This window comes from Argopecten irradians, chromosome 10 (genome assembly GCF_041381155.1).
Source record: "Argopecten irradians isolate NY chromosome 10, Ai_NY, whole genome shotgun sequence".
Lineage (NCBI taxonomy): Eukaryota > Metazoa > Mollusca > Bivalvia > Pectinida > Pectinidae > Argopecten > Argopecten irradians.
Genome location: NC_091143.1, coordinates 5,557,448 through 5,575,495, shown reverse-complemented (window position 1 = coordinate 5,575,495; position 18,048 = coordinate 5,557,448). Strand labels below are relative to the sequence as shown.

At 38.2% G+C, this 18,048-nt stretch overlaps 2 protein-coding genes across 2 annotated transcripts in view; one reads left to right on the top strand and one right to left on the bottom strand.

Annotated features, from left to right (window-relative positions):
- Nucleotides 1-867: 867 nt before the first annotated feature.
- LOC138334056 (gamma-aminobutyric acid type B receptor subunit 1-like) lies at nt 868-10,276 on the bottom strand. Its single transcript, XM_069282771.1, has 6 exons — nt 10,249-10,276; nt 9,688-9,798; nt 3,239-3,366; nt 2,273-2,401; nt 1,924-2,063; nt 868-1,570 (listed from the first exon to the last, which is right to left on the bottom strand). Exons 1-6 carry the CDS (start codon nt 10,274-10,276, stop codon nt 1,555-1,557), a joined length of 552 nt encoding a protein of 183 aa, XP_069138872.1. The 3' UTR covers nt 868-1,554.
- LOC138332966 (DNA polymerase kappa-like) overlaps nt 9,738-18,048 on the top strand; it is a 26,573-nt gene continuing 18,262 nt past the window's right edge. The window contains exons 1-3 of the mRNA XM_069281046.1: nt 9,738-9,859; nt 15,510-15,644; nt 16,693-16,878. Of these exons, the coding sequence (XP_069137147.1) occupies nt 15,527-15,644; nt 16,693-16,878 (304 nt within the window). The 5' untranslated portion in view covers nt 9,738-9,859; nt 15,510-15,526. The remainder of the gene's footprint in view (nt 9,860-15,509; nt 15,645-16,692; nt 16,879-18,048) is intronic.

The following is an 18,048-nucleotide window of genomic DNA, read 5'->3' as shown; positions in this document are numbered from 1 at the left end:
ATCAATGGAATAGTACATGTAAACGTATTTCATTTTATAAAGTAGCCTGGAAAATTAAGTATAAGCATGAAGTCACTATTTTTTAATTTCATCGTGTTATGAAATAAATTTTGTTTGCAGACTTTTGTGAGAATCTGACACCCCCATCTCTTTCTACAAGCCTCCATGCACTAAATCTGCAAGTGCTTCTAGTTTCTATACAGCATCTGTTCTTTGATATTGTGTTTCTCATCCTCTATCTACATCTATATATACATACAATTTCTTTAATATTATTCGTACCATTTAGTTTTACCCCTTTTTGGACAAAGTGTGACATCTACTGGATCATAGAATAGTCATATCAATTGAGGATTACCAAAGTGAAATTAACATAGTATGTGTAAAATATGTTTAGTAATAAAATTAACTATTTATATTCATAAGAGTAACAACATTAACAAGATATTTCTCCTGTAAACATTACCTTTGACCCTGTTGACCCTATTTTCTCTATTGACATCTGACTGGACTGAAATGATCATGTGATATTCCTAATGGAATGTCCATGTCGATGATCCGGCCAGTTTATTTGTTTCAAGATCCCAATGAGAAAACCAATAACTGGAGTAATACTGCAGTATCTGATACCATTTTTATTGATTTTTTTCTAACAAATCCACAAGAAATGCACATTTTTTGGTTTTGCGGTTTAAATTTTTTTTTTACTATACGCAGGAAACAATCTTTAAATATAACTGCGTAACAGCAAAAAGATCATTAAAAAGATATATGGATATCTTCTGTTTACAGGCGTAGCCACCAGCTACTACATTAAGATCTGATCTCAGTATAACACTGGGTGTCAATCTAAATTACATGTATTCAATATATATCACATAAATGTGTAATACATGTACATGTATATCAAATCTAAATTACATGTACAAATGTACATGATGTAAAAATCACTTTGTTTTTATTACATCAAAGTAAAATTATTCTCTATGAAGGTAATTAAAAATGCCTTATTATTCACTGATGTAAATGTTGGTGTAAATATAAATGGCAGTAAAACAATTAAATATGGCAACAAAAAAATTAAAGTAGTGTAAAATTTAAAAGAAAATTGTAAAAGGTGGAAACTTATGTAATATTTCCCAAAACATGACATAATATTCACACATGAAATCAGGACATCTATAATACAAATTGTATTAAACTTTTGAAATATATGAAAGTTTAGTTTTAGTATTGCTCCATAAATAAGATGCATTTGAAATAATTTCGGAAGGTTTCACAAAAATTCAATGTCTTGATCTGATATTGAGTAATGTCAATTTTTCTGCATGCTCGAGTTTGAGTCCGAATTAGGTTGAAATGGTACAGACGTATTATCACTGAAGATGTTTTTATGGTCCATGGTATCGTGTAAGTCAGGTGACTTGTCTACGTCACTGTCCAGCTGCGATTGGTCAGTTTTATTTGTTGGTGTAACTTTGTTCCTCTCTGGACCGTCTCCATTAATTAAAAGTCTTTGTTGTGTTTTACGTTCTAATTTCTCCTTTAGTTCCTTTACTCTATCTTCCATCTGTAACAGGAAAACAGGTTATGTAAACAATACTGTCCTTTTTTGGTTTTGATCAGCAAAAGTCTTATAACACTTCAAATTTTCGGGTTTTGGCATAAGATATAAATTGTGTTTTTCCTGCAAAGTAGTTTTTAGATTGTACTGATCTAATATCTTTGTAGGCTTAATCAATTCCTTCTCCGTCACCAGAATATTTTCTAAGCCTCTATTGTATTGGAACTCAACACGTCCACATAATTTTTGTTTTATCTTTCTTTCTTTTAGTTTGAGATGATGAAACATTTTATCACACGATAAGAACAAATATTTTTAGCAAGACTTCCTTTTCAAGACTGTACCGGTAAGTTAATTACCTCTGAAATCTGTTTTTGAGGCCTTCATTTTCTATAAGCAGCCTCTGATGTCTTTCTTCTTCCTCCTTACTGGCCACAGATTCAGACATGGCCCGCACTTCCAGATGATTTTTCATTGAATTGCGACTTATTTCAACAATCTATCACAGAATTCAATGGAAGATTAGTCAATTTAAAAAAACAAAAAAGGATTAAAAGATATACAGAATGAAGGAAAAAATATGATATTCAGACAGGACATGTATGTAGAAATAGCTTTATCTGACATAAACAGAACCCTATAACTGCATGGTTATTTTCTTGTCAAACAATATGAATAAGAAGAGCTAACATAAATAGATGAATATACCTTAGGTACAAATATGAGGCCCATAGACAGAAAACTGCATAAAAGAATGGCGAGGGCTACGAAGGCAAAGCTGGCATCTTGTTGGTTACTGATGATAAGAGTGATGGGAGCTGTTATCACACACAACACCTGTAATAGTTAATGGTGAGCCAGATCTATAATGATTACATGTACAGGTGAGTTAGTACTATGATTTTTGAAGCATTACAAAATCAATTATATTGCCCAAAGCTTTAATAATAATCCATATATAAGTGAAGTTGATCTTCAATTCAGTCTTTTTGTCAACTTTGCATATAACAGAGTTATCTGCCCTTGAACAGTAAAATTGTCATTTTTAAAATTTTTAACTCCTCAAAAACACAAATGGCATCATAATCAATGTATTTAGTTAGAGAAGATCAACCACAATGTAATTACATATGATAGAACTTACCACCACATTATAATCAATGTATTTAGTCAGAGAAGATCAACCACAATGTAATTACATATGATAGGAGAACTTACCACCACATTATAATCAATGTATTTAGTTAGAGAAGATCAACCACAATGTAATTACATATGATAGAACTTAATTACCACCACATCATAATCAATGTATTTAGTCAGAGAAGATCTTTCAACAACAATGTAATTACATATGATAGGAGAACTTACCACCACATTATAATCAATGTATTTAGTCAGACAAGATCAACCACAATATAATTACATATGATAGAACTTACCACCACATTATAATCAATGTACATGTATTTAGTGAGAGAAGATCAACCACAATGTAATTACATATGATAGGAGAACTTACTACCACATTATAATCAATGTATTTAATCAGAGAAGATCTTTTTACCACAATGTAACTACAAATGATAGGAGAACTTACCACCTCATTAAAATCAATGTATTTAGTCAGAAAAGATCAACCACAATGTAATTACATATGATAGAAGAACTTACCACCACATTATAAATACTCATTCCTACAAATCTAGAGTCATTTACTTGTTTCAGCTTAACGCTCCTCGTCTCATAGGCCAGGAATATACCAAACAGTAGCAGAATTCCTTTGTAGCCATATATCACACCTGTTAACATACACAGGCATCAATTCTCGTGTCACAACATTATACAATATCTACAATGATGTCCAGTGTATTAATGGAACATTTGCATTAATTCTGCTGGTACACCACAGCAATCCGGGAATAGCCTAGTTGACTTTTGTTGAAATTAGACCATTAATTGAAGAAGGGCTTGGTCTTGGAGGGGGGGGGGGGGGTCAGTTCCATAATTTGTACATAAGGATGCTACCATTGCCTTATGAGTGCTCTCCCATGCTTAGTTGCCAAGAAGAAGTCCTTTATATGGACATAATACAAGAGGCCCAGAGGGCCTGTATTGCTCACCTGGTTTGTAATGCCAAGTACTGTTGTGAATACTGGTTCATTGTTTCTTTTCAGAAGGAATTTGAATATTTACCTCTTATTCCCCTATTGGGCCCCGCCCCTCCAGCCCCCAGGGGTCAGAGCCAAAATTGATAAAAGTTCTGTTCCTCTTCCCCTAAGGATGTTTGTGGCCAAATTTGGTTACAATCCATGCAGAACTCTAGGACAAGTAGCGATTTATAGGATTTGCCTCTATTTCCCCTATTGGGCCCCGCCCCTCCTGCCCCCGGGGGTCAGAGCCAAAATTTATACAATTTCTGTTTCCCTTCCCCCAAGGATGTTAGTGGCCAAATTTGGTTACAATCCATGCACAACTCTATGACTAGTAGCGATATCTAAAGGAAATGTTGACGGACAGACGGACGACGGACGCCGCGCCATGACATAAGCTCACCGGCCCTTATGGCCAGATGAGCTAAAAATTGCAATATCACTTCTTCAACTTAACACATGTAAGTAAAAAATGTTTTTTGCATTACTCCAATCAATTTTACAAATTTAGCTATAAAGGATTGTTTTACGTAAGCTGAAAAGGGTTTTTTTAACTGAAGTATTTGCACTTTATGACTTGGGGTACCTAAATTAAAAAGTCTTTTTGCATTATCACTTTTTTTTTACTTCAGTCAAAAACGTATTGTACTAATTACATGTAAGTTGAACAGCTTTTTGACTTACCAAATTAAAAAAAAAAAATTCATGATCACTTTGTTTGTTGATTATCACATTTTTCCGGCATTATCATTTTTTGACTTAAAGGCCCACTACCTTCCCGGAGCAAAATTTAAAAGTTTCTTAAAAATGCTCCACCGCTGACAGAGAAAAAAAATCATATTCGTCATTTGAACATTAATTGGTGTCTTATCGTGTATATATATGCCTAATTAACACAAAAAATATATAGGATATAGTGTCACGGAATTTTTTCGGGATGCAATTAATTATTTTTCATATTTTTAACTTGAAGTAAAATTAAAAGCTCAAACTTTTCAGTGGTGGTAATGGTGTAAAGTAAGTAACTTTTGTAACTGAAGAACAATACTGAATCGTCTGCTTCTGATTTTGATAGTGAAAAAATACCATTTGTCAGCGGCGGAGCATCTTTAAAAACAAAAGGCCCAAGGGCCTTAACGGTCATCTGACTATCTTGGCAATAGCTTTATAGGAAAATAATTAGATATGGTGTCATGGTAGCCATCTTCAATCTGGGATCAACCAGAGATATAACAACACTTTGACAAGATCATATCAGCCGCATTTCATGTTTCAAGTTTCAGTTAAATTGCACTGGTAGAATTTATGGCATCCGTGGCAGCCATCTTGGATCATCTGTGGCAGCCATCTTGGATTTTGGATTGACATAAAATATAACAACACTTGGTCGGGACCATGTCAGGATCATTTCATGCAGGTTTCAGCTTAATCACACTGGTAGAACTTCAGAAGAAGTTCAAAATTCAAGATTTTGGAATATTTGACTCTCATGACTTTGAAAGTAGGTCAAGGTCATTCATTTCCACAACTTTGATAGCCCTTTATCTCAGCATGCTACTGACTAAATATGAATACCCTGGACCTTTCGGCTAATTAAAAGGTGTAGTTAAAAGATTTTAGCTTAATTGACCCGTGACCTTGAAAGAAGGTCAAAGTCATTCATTTTTATAACTATGGTAACCCTGCATCCCAGCTTGCCACCAGCAAAATATGAGTACCCTGGATTTTGGGTTAGTTAACAAAAATCGTTCAAAGAATTTAGCCTATTTGACCCCTGTAACCTTGAAAGAACGTCAAGGTCATTAATTTTCACAACTTTGGTAGCCCTTCATCCCATCATGCTACAGGCCAAATATGAGTACCCTGAACCTTTCGGTTAGTTAGAAGAAGTCATTCAAAGATTTTAGTCTATTTGACTCCTGTGACCTTGAAAGTAGGCCAAGGTCATTCATTTTCACAACTATGGTAGCCATTCATCCCAGCATGCTACAGGCCAAATATGAGTACCCTGGACCTTTTGGTTAGTTAGAAGAAGTCGTTCAAAGATTTTAGCCTATTTGACCCCTGTGACCTTAAAAGTAGGTCAAGGTCATTTATTTTCACAACTTAGGTAGCCCTTCATCCCAGCATGCTACAGGCCAAATATGAGTACCCTGGATATTTCGGTTAGTTAGAAGAAGTCGTTCAAAGATTTTAGCCTATTTGACCCCCGGTGACCTTGACAATAAGTCAAGGTCATTAAGTTTCACAACTTTTGTAGCCCTTCATCCCAGCATGCTACAGGCCAAATATGAGTACCCTGGACCTTTTGGTTAGTTAGAAGAAGTCGTTCAAAGATTTTAGCCTATTTGACCCCTGTGACCTTGAAAGTACGTCAAGGTCATTAATTTTCACAACTTTTGTAGCCCTTCATCCCAGCATGCTACAGGCCAAATATGAGTACCCTGGACCTTTTGGTTAGTTAGAAGAAGTCGTTCAAAGATTTTAGCCTATTTGACCCCTGTGACCTTAAAAGTAGGTCAAGGTCATTTATTTTCACAACTTAGGTAGTCCTTCATCCCAGCATGCTACAGGCCAAATATGAGTACCCTGGATATTTCGGTTAGTTAGAAGAAGTCGTTCAAAGATTTTAGCCTATTTGACCCCCGGTGACCTTGACAATAAGTCAAGGTCATTAAGTTTCACAACTTTTGTAGCCCTTCATCCCAGCATGCTACAGGCCAAATATGAGTACCCTGGACCTTTTGGTTAGTTAGAAGAAGTCGTTCAAAGATTTTAGCCTATTTGACCCCTGTGACCTTGAAAGTAGATCATGGTCATTTATTTTCACAACTTTGGAAGCCCTTCATCCCATCATGCTACAGGCCAAATATGAGTACCCTGAACCTTTCGGTTAGTTAGAAGAAGTCATTCAAAGATTTTAGTCTATTTGACTCCTATGACCTTGAAAGTAGGCCAAGGTCATTCATTTTCACAACTTTGGTAGCCATTCATCCTAGCATGCTACAGGCCAAATATGAGTACCCTGGACCTTTCGGCTAGTTAGAAGAAGTCGTTCAAAGATTTTAGCCTATTTGACCTCCGGTGACCTTGACAGTACGTCAAGGTCATTAAGTTTCACAACTTTTGTAGCCCTTCATCCCATCATGCTACAGGCCAAATATGAGTACCCTGGACTTTTTGGTTAGTTATAAGAAGTCGTTCAAAGATTTGAGCCTATTTTACCCCTGTGACCTTAAAAGTGTGTCAAGGTCATTTATTTTCACAACTTAGTTAGTCCTTCATCCCAGCATGCTACAGGCCAAATATGAGTACCCTGGACCTTTCGGTTAGTTAGAAGAAGTCGTTCAAAGATTTTAGCCTATTTGACCCCCGGTGACCTTGAAAGTAGGTCAAGGTCATTTATTTTCACAACTTTGGTAGTCCTTCATCCCAGCATGCTACAGGCCAAATATGAGTACCCTGGACCTTTCGGTTAGTTAGAAGAAGTCGTTCAAAGATTTTAGCCTATTTGACCCCTGTGACCTTGAAAGTAGATCAAGGTCATTTATTTTCACAACTTTGGTAGCCCTTCATCCCAGCATGCTACAGGCCAAATATGAGTACCCTGGACCTTTCGGTTAGTTAGAAGAAGTCGTTCAAAGATTTTAGCCTATTTGACCCCTGTGACCTTGAAAGTCGATCAAGGTCATTTATTTTCACAACTTTGGTAGCCCTTCATCCCAGCATGCTACAGGCCAAATATGAGTACCCTGGACCTTTTGGTTAGTTAGAAGAAGTCGTTCAAAGATTTTAGCCTATTTGACCCCAGGTGACCTTGACAGTACGTCAAGGTCATTAATTTTCACAACTTTTATAGCCCTTCATCCCAGCATGCTACAGGCCAAATATGAGTACCCTGGACCTTTTGGTTAGTTAGAAGAAGTCGTTCAAAGATTTTAGCCTATTTGACCCCTGTGACCTTGAAAGTAGGTCAAGGTCATTTATTTTCACAACTTTGATAGCCCTTCATCCAAGTATGCTACAGGCCAAATATGAGTACTTTGGGCCTTACGGTTATTGAGAAGAAGTTGTTTGAATGAAAAGTTTACGCACGGCGCACGGCGGACGACGACGGACGGTGCATGATGACTATAGGTCATCCTGACCCTTTGGGTCAGATGACCTAAAAACCCATTAATAACATAAGAAAATACATATCGATGGCCTAAGATGTGGTGATAGCACCAAACATATGCAAGATTTCATGCGTAATATATGGTACATGTAACTGTGGAGATTTCATTCGCTGTTTTGCCGTCTGGCACAATGATAGTCAACTAGGCCTACCGGACGGTATTTCGGACGACGGCGGGAAACATAAGACGATCGGGGGCCCGCGTTATGGAAATTAACATTTTAGATAAGATAAGATTAAGATAAGATTTATTTCCAGTACAGGAACGTGTAAGTTCCTCTTCACCGGACTCAAGGTCCATCATTTACATAATTTAAGGATCACTTCCAGTGATATTTCCTTTGTAGTTGTATACTATGTCCTGATTTTGCCAGTTTTTATCTAATCTATTTTTAAAGGTGTTGATATTAGGCGCTGAGACGACGCTTTCTGGTAGACTGTTCCAAAGTTTGACAGTTCGAATTTTGAAGGCGTTGCTTCGCAGCTGGGTTTTGGCTTGTTGTGGGAAGAGCATTTTCGAGTTTCCTCTGTTACTGTGTCTTTCTGCTACATCCTTCCAGAGTTGTATGAAGGTACATGCTTCTTTGTCGTATATGCCGTTTATCATTTTATAAAGTTCTATCATATCTCCTCTGGCACGTCGGTATGACAATGTTGGGAGCTTCAGTATTCTAAGCCTTTCTGGGTATGTTAGATTGCCCATTCCTGGAAGACTCTTCGTTGCTCTGCGTTGAACAGCTTCTAGTCTGTCGATGTCCTTAACCTTGAACGGGGCCCATACCGAGCTTGCGTAATCCAGTTGTGTTCTTACCAAACTTTTATATAATGGGATGAAAGATTTAGAGTTCATGAAATTGAAAGTTCTTCTAAGTAGGCCAAAAATCTGATTGGCCTTATTTACTTTTTCGCTTATATGGTTATCAAATGTTAGCTCGTTATCAATAGTTACTCCAATATCCTTTTCCTTGTCCGTTTTCATGAGGTTGTTTCCTAGTAATTTATATGTCCCTGTTGCTCCTTCCATGATACGCTGGTGTCGACCTATGTGCATGTGTTTACATTTTTCAGGATGCATTCTCAACAGCCAAGTATCGCTCCAGGTCCCCATTGTCACGAGATCCTTCTGTAGTGTACATTCATCTTCTCGCTTACTTATTATTTTAAATATCTTGGTGTCATCCGCAAACAGGTACATGTCAGAGTTGACTATTTCCGGTAGATCGTTGACAAATATAACAAACAGTAGTGGACCAAGAACTGACCCCTGTGGGATTCCAGATGATACTTCTGTCCATTCGGAATTGGTTTCCTTAATTGAGACGTGTTGTTTACGTCCAGTTAGGAAACATGTTATCCAGTTAATGATTTGGTTCGAGATATTGTACGCGCGTAGCTTGTTGGTTAGCCGTCTGTGTGGCACTGTGTCGAAAGCTTTTTGATAATCCATGTATACACAGTCTATCCCCAATCCCTTATCTATGGCTTCATTAACATTTTATTTATTTCAATTCAATTATTCAGAAAATGATGATAAGTGTTGTATTATTAGTATGTTAATAACTTTTGCGACTCTACAAAATAATCGATATCTTTTTACATTCCCATTTAAAAAAAAATTAAAAGCCGTTTCAGAAACGTAGATAACTGTTACTGTTAACGTTATAGTTGGCCGACTTCGGTTGGTAAATGGATATTTCTAATCAGTCAAACTTTTGTATAAAGTATCTTGCATTATCATGAAGTTTTAAATTCACTAATTTTCGCTTACTTTCCTTTCGTTACTGTGGTCCTACCTGATCTGGTCACATTAGATTGGATCCTGTCAGTTTTTGACAAATTCCATTCACGATCCTGTAAATTGTCGTACCCGAACCGGAATTCGCTCCCCTTATATGGGAACTCTCCTGTGAAGAAAAAAATCCGCGAAATTTGTCTTAGGAATGAAGATCTAGGCTAAGAAATCAGGTAAATTACATATTATGAAATGTACATTTTCATTTATCTGTATATTGACAATACTTCATGACTGACGATTAAATGTGATTGCATAGAAAAGGTAAGACTTTGTGTTGCCACCAAATTAAGTTATCAGTTAAACATATAACTTAACGTCACAGGCGTCTGCATCCGATTTTGGAAAAATAAAATATCCTATATTAGGGGTAGTTCTAGTTATCATATTTTTATCAAAACAGAAGCAGACGTTTGTGGTTATATTGGCTGAATTTGGTGGGGGGAGAGGGGGCTCACAACAAATAAGTACATGTACCTAGATCTACAGCTGTAGGCTCACAACAAATAAGTACATGTGTAAAAGGAGTGGGTCGGTGTGACTTGTAAATAGTGTTAAATACTGTCTCTGTCACTCAGCTGACGGAGCATGCTTCTTTGGCTCAGTCGGTAGAGCCGTAGATTTCCACGCCGGAGACCCGGGTTCGATTCCTGGTCGGGGCACTCAACAGGAATGTGTATTTTCCCTGTTCTTCTACATTGGCGCCCAACTAAATAACCCATGGTAGGTGGTTAAAGAGTCTCGGGTTGAGATTTAGGAAATCTCAAGAAAAACAGGGGGAGTAGTGTAAAAGGAGCGGGTCGGTGTGACTTGTAAATAGTGTTAAATACGGTCTCTGTCACTCAGCTGACGGAGCATGCTTCTTTGGCTCAGTCGGTAGAGCCGTAGATTTCCACGCCGGAGACCCGGGTTCGATTCCTGGTCGGGGCACTCAACAGGAATGTGTATTTTCCCTGTTCTTCTACACATGTACCTAGATCTACAGCTGTAGGCTCACAACAAATAAATACATGTACCTAGATCTACAGCTGTAGGCTCACAACAAATAAGTACATGTACCTAGATCTACAGCTGTAGGCTCACAACAAATAAGTACATGTACCTAGATCTACAGCTGTAGGCTCACAACAAATAAGTACATGTACCTAGATCTACAGCTGTAGGCTCACAACAAATAAGTACATGTACCTAGATCTACAGCTGTAGGCTCACAACAAATAAGTACATGTACCTAGATCTACAGCTGTAGGCTCACAACAAATAAGTACATGTACCTAGATCTACAGCTGTAGGCTCACAACAAATAAGTACATGTACCTAGATCTACAGCTGTAGGCTCACTGGCATATGTTCTGCTCATTACATTGAAGCAGATGATGTCATGCTGTCTGTAGTCAGCTGGTAGTGGCCTGTAGTCTGTTAAGATTTATGACCTATTAGGTTACAAACGTCTTTTATAAGGGCTTGGACAGTCCTCATGTATGCATTGACAAAGGACGTACCCTTGAAGGGCCAATATTCATCAGGGTAATAAAATCTTCTCGGATATCAACAAACCAGCAAGAAATAAAATGTACCAATTTTATCTACACAAATATATAATATTTTGTCTTACTTGTACAACAAGTTGTCTATCAATTCGTTATTTATCTATCGCGATGCAGAAGATTTCTACCCGCCAGTCCCAGGGTGATGGCCAACACAATAGGGACCTTTTTTCGTCAGGTGAGGGGCTGTTTGGCTTAATATTACGAAAATTGAGGTAATTCCAAATAAATGTTGAGCAGCAGGCGCTTGTGAGATCGTGTTTAAGCTGAAAATTTCTTGTTGTTACATCGATTTTAAGTCTTTAAACCTCTTGGTCATGGAAAGTGGCGACTGTTTACATAGAATAATGTTATGTTTTCAATAGTACTGCACCAAAAATTTCGGGTAAGTTGAATCGCCAAAATAATTTGTAATAACCCAAAATCTGGGCAGCCTGATCATGTGATTCATAGCCCACTGGGCTATGAATCACATGATCAGACAAGTGACTTCCGGTACTTTGTTGACATACTTCTGATCAGTGCACATGGACAGTGAAACGCTGATGGTAGGGTTTTAAAGTTTCATTTAAAATGGACTTAAGAAAATACCTTCATTTTGGGGTATATTGCTCTATCGTTTTTATAAAATCACTTGGTTATAGCACACAATCTTTTTTAAGCATGGCAATTCTTCCTTGATCAAATCTGCTTTGGCAGACGACACTCTTTATGAAATCACGCGATAGTTCATGAGATATAAGCAAAATTATAATCATAACGAAAACAGGTCCCTGATGAATTTAGGGCACTTGACCATATATGAGAAGGATAAATCCCAATGAGTTTTGGGCAAGTAAGGCGCAGGAGCTTTTGTGTTTGTGCACTGACCCTGCAGTGGGCAACGACTGATTTTCCTTTGATATCCGCCGGCGCAGGGTGCGGGGATTACTGTCTTACTTTCTGAAGCTTGCTGTCATTTCATGTGCTGTTGTATTTTTTCAACAAAGATTTAAGACATTTCTTCTAAATCTTCTGTCCTTAAAGCCAGTACTAAATTTAGTGAAATTTAATTAGCTTTACATTGGTGTTTCGTTTGACTCGATAAAACAAGTATTTGTTGAGATAAATGGTTTTTAATCCCAGTTCATAGGCGTCTCGCTGGATGTTTAGTTGTGTAAAGAGACTGTGAGTGCGGAATCAACATTAACTGTAGATGTTTATAGCTATGTTTTGGGAGGCTGTGGTAAAGTGGAAAGTCTTGCCCATTTTATAGTGCTATCACACTGAAGCATACCGTTTAAATATGTTTGTCTACGGGCTGGTGACCAGTTCTCACCAAATATATATATCAATTCTCACAATCTCATGTGTGTCTGGCCGATTACCATGCAGTAATTATATAACCACGTAAATTTACGTCAATGTTGAAGTCATCATCTGATAGATTAAGCAAAAAAGTCTGAAAATTTGAGTGTGATTAAAAAAGTACACAATGTGATATCAAGAATGGGTACTTGACGAGAACTGGTAATTGCCTGCCAAAATATTGAGTGTGATTAAAAAAGTACACATAACACATGTGATATCAAGAATGGGTACTTGGCGAGAACTGGTAATTGCCTGCCAAAATATATATTTATTATATGTTATTTGCTGTTGGTATGTTACATGTAATTTTAGCACAAGTTGCTATGGTTTAGCTGGTAAAAAATATAATTTGTTATAAGATTGAAGTTTGGTTTGGTTCTAGCGCAAATTCTGCATTTGGTTTTAGCAGGAATGGGCAATCAACCACCTTGAACACTCATGGTTCACCTTTTGTTAGAAAATTGTATGTATTGTATAGTTTTGATGGAAAATTTTTTATTACAGTTAACAGGTAAAATATGTTTATTAGCTCACCTGGTCCGAAGGACCGAGGTGAGCTTATGGGATACCGCAGCGTCCAGCGTCCAGCGTCCGTCGTCCGTCAACAATCGACTTCTTCTTCATAACCGCAGGTCGGATTTCAACAAAATTTGACTGGTAGCATCCTTATTGGCTTCTAACTGAAAATTGTACAAATGATGGGGCTGATCCCCCGGGGGCCTGAGGGGCGGGGCCAAAAGGGGTCAATTTGGCTATTCCCATAAAAACGACTTCTTCTCTGAAACCAAGCATGGGATAGCACCCATAATGCAATGGTAGCATCCTTATAGGGTGGGGATTCAAAATTGTACAAATGATGGGGCTGACCCCCCGGGGGCCTGAGGGGCGGGGTCAAAAGGGGCTTGAGGGGCGGGGTCAAAAAGGGGTCAATTTGGCTTTTTCCATATAAATGACTTCTTCTCTGCAACTAAGCGTGGTATAGCACCCATAATGCAATGGTAGCATCCTTATAGGGTGGGGATTCCAAATTGTGCAAATGATGGGGCTGACCCCCCGGGGGCCTGAAGGGTGGGGTCAAAAGGGGCTAATTTAGCTACATGTATTTCCATATAAACGACTTCTTCTCTGCAACTAAGAATGGAAGAGCACTTATAATGCAATGGTAGCATCCTTATAGGGTTGGGATTTGAAATTGTACAAATGATAGGGCTGACCCCCGGGGCCTTAGACGGCAATAGATGCGAGGTCAAAAAGGTCAATTAGGCTACTACTTTCATATAAATTACTTTGTCTCTGAACCTATGTATTGGATAGCATATTTGTATGGTATCAATAGCATCATTGTATGGTTGTGATTCAAAATTAAACTTTGGGAGTCAATTTTGCTTATTTTTCTAATTGTCAGAGTCTTGTGATAATTACTAACAAAAAACCAGGTGAGCGATACAGGCCCTCTGGGCCTCTATGTTTATTTTTTAAATATTCAAATGTATATTCAAATTTCCAATAGAGATTTTTAGGTCATCTGACCCGAAGGGTCAGGATGACCTATAGTCATCGTGATTTGTCTGTCGTCCGCCGTTGGCCGTGCGTTGTGCGCCGTCCGTCGTGCGTAAACTTTTTCCTTTAAAACGCTACTCCTCCTTAACCGCTAGGCGGATGTCATCCATATTTGGTGTGAAAGATTATTGGGGAAGGACAATCATATTTTATATAAATGAGCTTGGTCCGACCCCTAGGGGCTGAGGGGTGGGGCCCCAAAAGGGCAAATTTTCTTAATTTAAGCTTTAAAATCCTACTCCTCCTTCATCCTTGGATGGATTTCATCCATATTTGGTGTGAAACATCATTTGGGACGGACAATCATATTTTATATAAATGAGCCTGGTCCGACCCCTAGGGGCTGAGGGGTGGGGCCCCAAAAAGGCAAATTTTCTTAATTTTAGCTTTAAAATCCTTCTCCTCCTTCATCCTTGGATGGATTTCATCCATATTTGATTTGAAACATCATTGGGGACGGACAATCATATTTTATATAAATGAGCCTGGTCCGACCCCTAGGGGCTGAGGGGTGGGGCCCCAAATGGGCAAATTTTCTTAATTTTAGCTTTAAAATCCTTCTCCTCCTTCATCCTTGGATGGATTTCATCCATATTTGGTGTGAAACATCATTTGGGAAGGACAATCATATTATAAATGAGCCTGGTCCGACCCCTAGGGGCTGAGGGGTGGGGCCCCAAATGGGGAAATTTTCTTAATTTTAGCTTTAAAATCCTACTCCTCCTCCATCCTTGGATGAATTTTATCCATATTTGGTGTGAAACATCATTGGGGAAACACAATTATATTTTATATAAATGAGTCTGGTCTGAACCCTAGGAACTGAGGGGTGGGGCCCCAAAAGGGCAAATTTTCTTAATTTTAGCTGGCTCACTTCCTGTTTTAAGGTTTCAGTCTCCGATCTCAATGAAAATTGGTCTGTAGGGGTTTTAATTGATGCCGAACAACATGCAAACATTTTTGTAAAGATTTTGGTATTCCAAGATGGCCGCTGGCCCACTTCCTGTTTTAAGGTTTCAGTCTCCGATCTCAATGAAAATTGGTCTATAGTGGTTTTAATTGATTCAGAAGGGGGAACTTTAGGTAAGGACAATCATATTTTATAAAGGACCGAGGTAAGACCCATGGGGATAGTATGACCGAGGTCCAAAATGGGAGCTTTGCTGAAATTTGGCTTTAAAATCTGACTTCTCCTTATATTAATCCTTGAATGGGTTTCGATCATATTTGGATGAAGGGCTACCAAGTTTGTTCAACAAATGACATTTACCTTTTTCAGAAACTTACATATTCAACTAAGGAGTTCCTTGTATTGTTTATATTAATCGTTAACCAATACTTTATACTTTGTTATTATTTCATATAGTAAAAACCTTGGAAGAAATGTTAGAAGAAACAGCTTATGATAATGACACAGAAGACGATGATGAGGATTGGGAGGACACTACGTGGGGATGTGCTGACAATACACAGTCCACTAAACCTACATCTTGTTTCAAAGGTAGGATGTACATTATGTGCTACTACACTGTTACATGGTATGATTCACACATAACAGGAGCTGAAAATGTCACAGATTGAATCAAAGCCCTAAATCTATAGCAGGCTTTAGTCTAGATAGTGTAAATAGTGTTACAGAGGCCTTCTGCCTACATGCCATAAGTGAATTTTGCTTTCGCTTTGTCAATAGCGAAACTGGTCAGTAAGTTTGAGGCACAGATTCAAGCCCAACTGGCAACACACTGCTTTTACCCTGTTACTAATCTATAGATGGTTGTGTACATATACTGTGTTTAATATTGAGCTATAACTAATTGGTTGCTATATATTTACAATACACTGTATTCCTTTATTGGGTGAATGTAAGATCAAAAACAACAAAATGTAAACTTCTAGTGCCTGATATTCATGTGTCTAGTATCCACCTTAATTAGATAAGGTAACTATGTAGTGACTGCCATAATCAATCCAGGAGCAGTATACATTGTCAAGACATTAAGACCAGGATCGTACATGTACAATCACTAGTGGGGGTAATGATTTATAAAGCAATATCCATCTGCCCAGATAACAGGTATAAGTGCAAATATATAGACATGTCACTGTATCTACATAAAATGTATTTTAAAAGAATTTTACATGGGTCTGCCATGTTTGATTCTTTTTCTCCCATACTTAGAAGAAAAAATTATGCAATTCAACTTGGTTTCCAGCTTTTTCATCGCGCCATTACTGTAGGAACATCATTATGCGTCAAAATTGATGACGTAATCTACAATGCGCGCTGCAATTACGCCACATGTATTGATGACGTCACGTTATTGTCTAGTGTGTGTGAGCTGTCTTACATACACACACACACACACACACACCCCCCCCCCCCTGTGTAAGATAGAGTTATCTTTACCCTAGCAACCACAGGATATCCGTATGAAGTATGGGAGAAAATTTATTTCTGTATCCAACATTGAGGTATTAAATTGAATATTTGTCAAAGATGATTATACTTATACCTGTAATCAATGAAAAATCTTCTTGCTGATTTACAGGTGAAGGTGGGGAGCCTCTGGTGAAGCCTCCTAGTGACAATGTAAAGTTACCTGTGGCTAAAGGCACCAGTAATGAGGCAGGGGAGCGAGGTCTGATGAGTCGCATGCTTCTCAATGATAACAAGGCGGGGATGGAGGGTCTGGACAAAGACAGAATCAACCAGGTTATACTGGAGGCTTCAAAAGGTACTAACCAGGTGATACTGGAGGCTTCAAAAGGTACTAACCAGGTTATACTGGAGGCTTCAAAAGGTACTAACTAGGTTATACTGGAGGCTTCAAAAGGTACTAACTAGGTTATACTGGAGGCTTCAAAAGGTACTAACTAGGTTATACTGGAGGCTTCAAAAGGTACTAACCAGGTTATACTGGAGGCTTCAAAAGGTACTAACTAGGTTATACTGGAGGCTTCAAAAGGTACTAACCAGGTTATACTGGAGGCTTCAAAAGGTACTAACTAGGTTATACTGGAGGCTCCAAAGGTACAAACCAGGTTATACTGGAGGCTTCAAAAGGTACTAACCAGGTTATAGTGGAGGCTTCAAAGGTACTAACTAGGTTATAGTGGAGGCTTCAAAAGGTACTAACCAGGTTATACTGGAGGCTTCAAAAGGTACTAACCAGGTTATACTGGAGGCTTCAAAAGGTACTAACCAGGTTATACTGGAGGCTTCAAAAGGTACTAACCAGGTTATAGTGGAGGCTTCAAAAGGTACTAACCAGGTTATAGCGGAGGCTTCAAAAGGTACTAACTAGGTTATAGTGGAGGCTTCAAAAGGTACTAACCAGGTTATACTGGATGCTTTAAAAAGGTACTAACTAGGTTATACTGGAGGCTTCAAAAGGTACTAACTAGGTTATACTGGAGGCTTCAAAAGGTACTAACTAGGTTATACTGGAGGCTTCAAAAGGTACTAACCAGGTTATACTGGAGGCTTCAAAAGGTACTAACCAGGTTATACTGGAGGCTTCAAAAGGTACTAACCAGGTTATACTGGAGGCTTCAAAAGGTACTAACTAGGTTATACTGGAGGCTTCAAAAGGTACTAACTAGGTTATAGTGGAGGTTTCAAAATGTACTAACCAGGTTATAGTTGAGGCTTCAAAGGTACTAACCAGGCTTCAGATGGTACTAACTAGGTAATAGTGCAGGCTTCAAAGGTACTAACCAGGTTATACTGGAGGCTTCAAAAGGTACTAACTAGGTTATAGTGCAGGCTTCAAAAGGTACTAACCAGGTTATAGCGGAGGCTTCAGTTTTACTAACTTCGTTATAGTGGAGGCTTCAAAAGGTACTAACCAGGTTATACTGGAGGCTTCAAAAGGGTACTAACCAGGTTATACTGGAGGCTTCAA

Coding starts and splice junctions, on each gene's coding strand:
- LOC138334056 (XM_069282771.1), bottom strand. CDS start 10,276: ATGCTCCGTCAGCTGAGTGACAGAGACA. Junction 3,367..9,687: donor ATCTAATGTGACCAGATCAG/GTAGGACCACAG, acceptor GTATGTTAACAG/GTGTGATATATGGCTACAAA. Junction 2,064..2,272: donor GCCTCATATTTGTACCTAAG/GTATATTCATCT, acceptor ATTCTGTGATAG/ATTGTTGAAATAAGTCGCAA.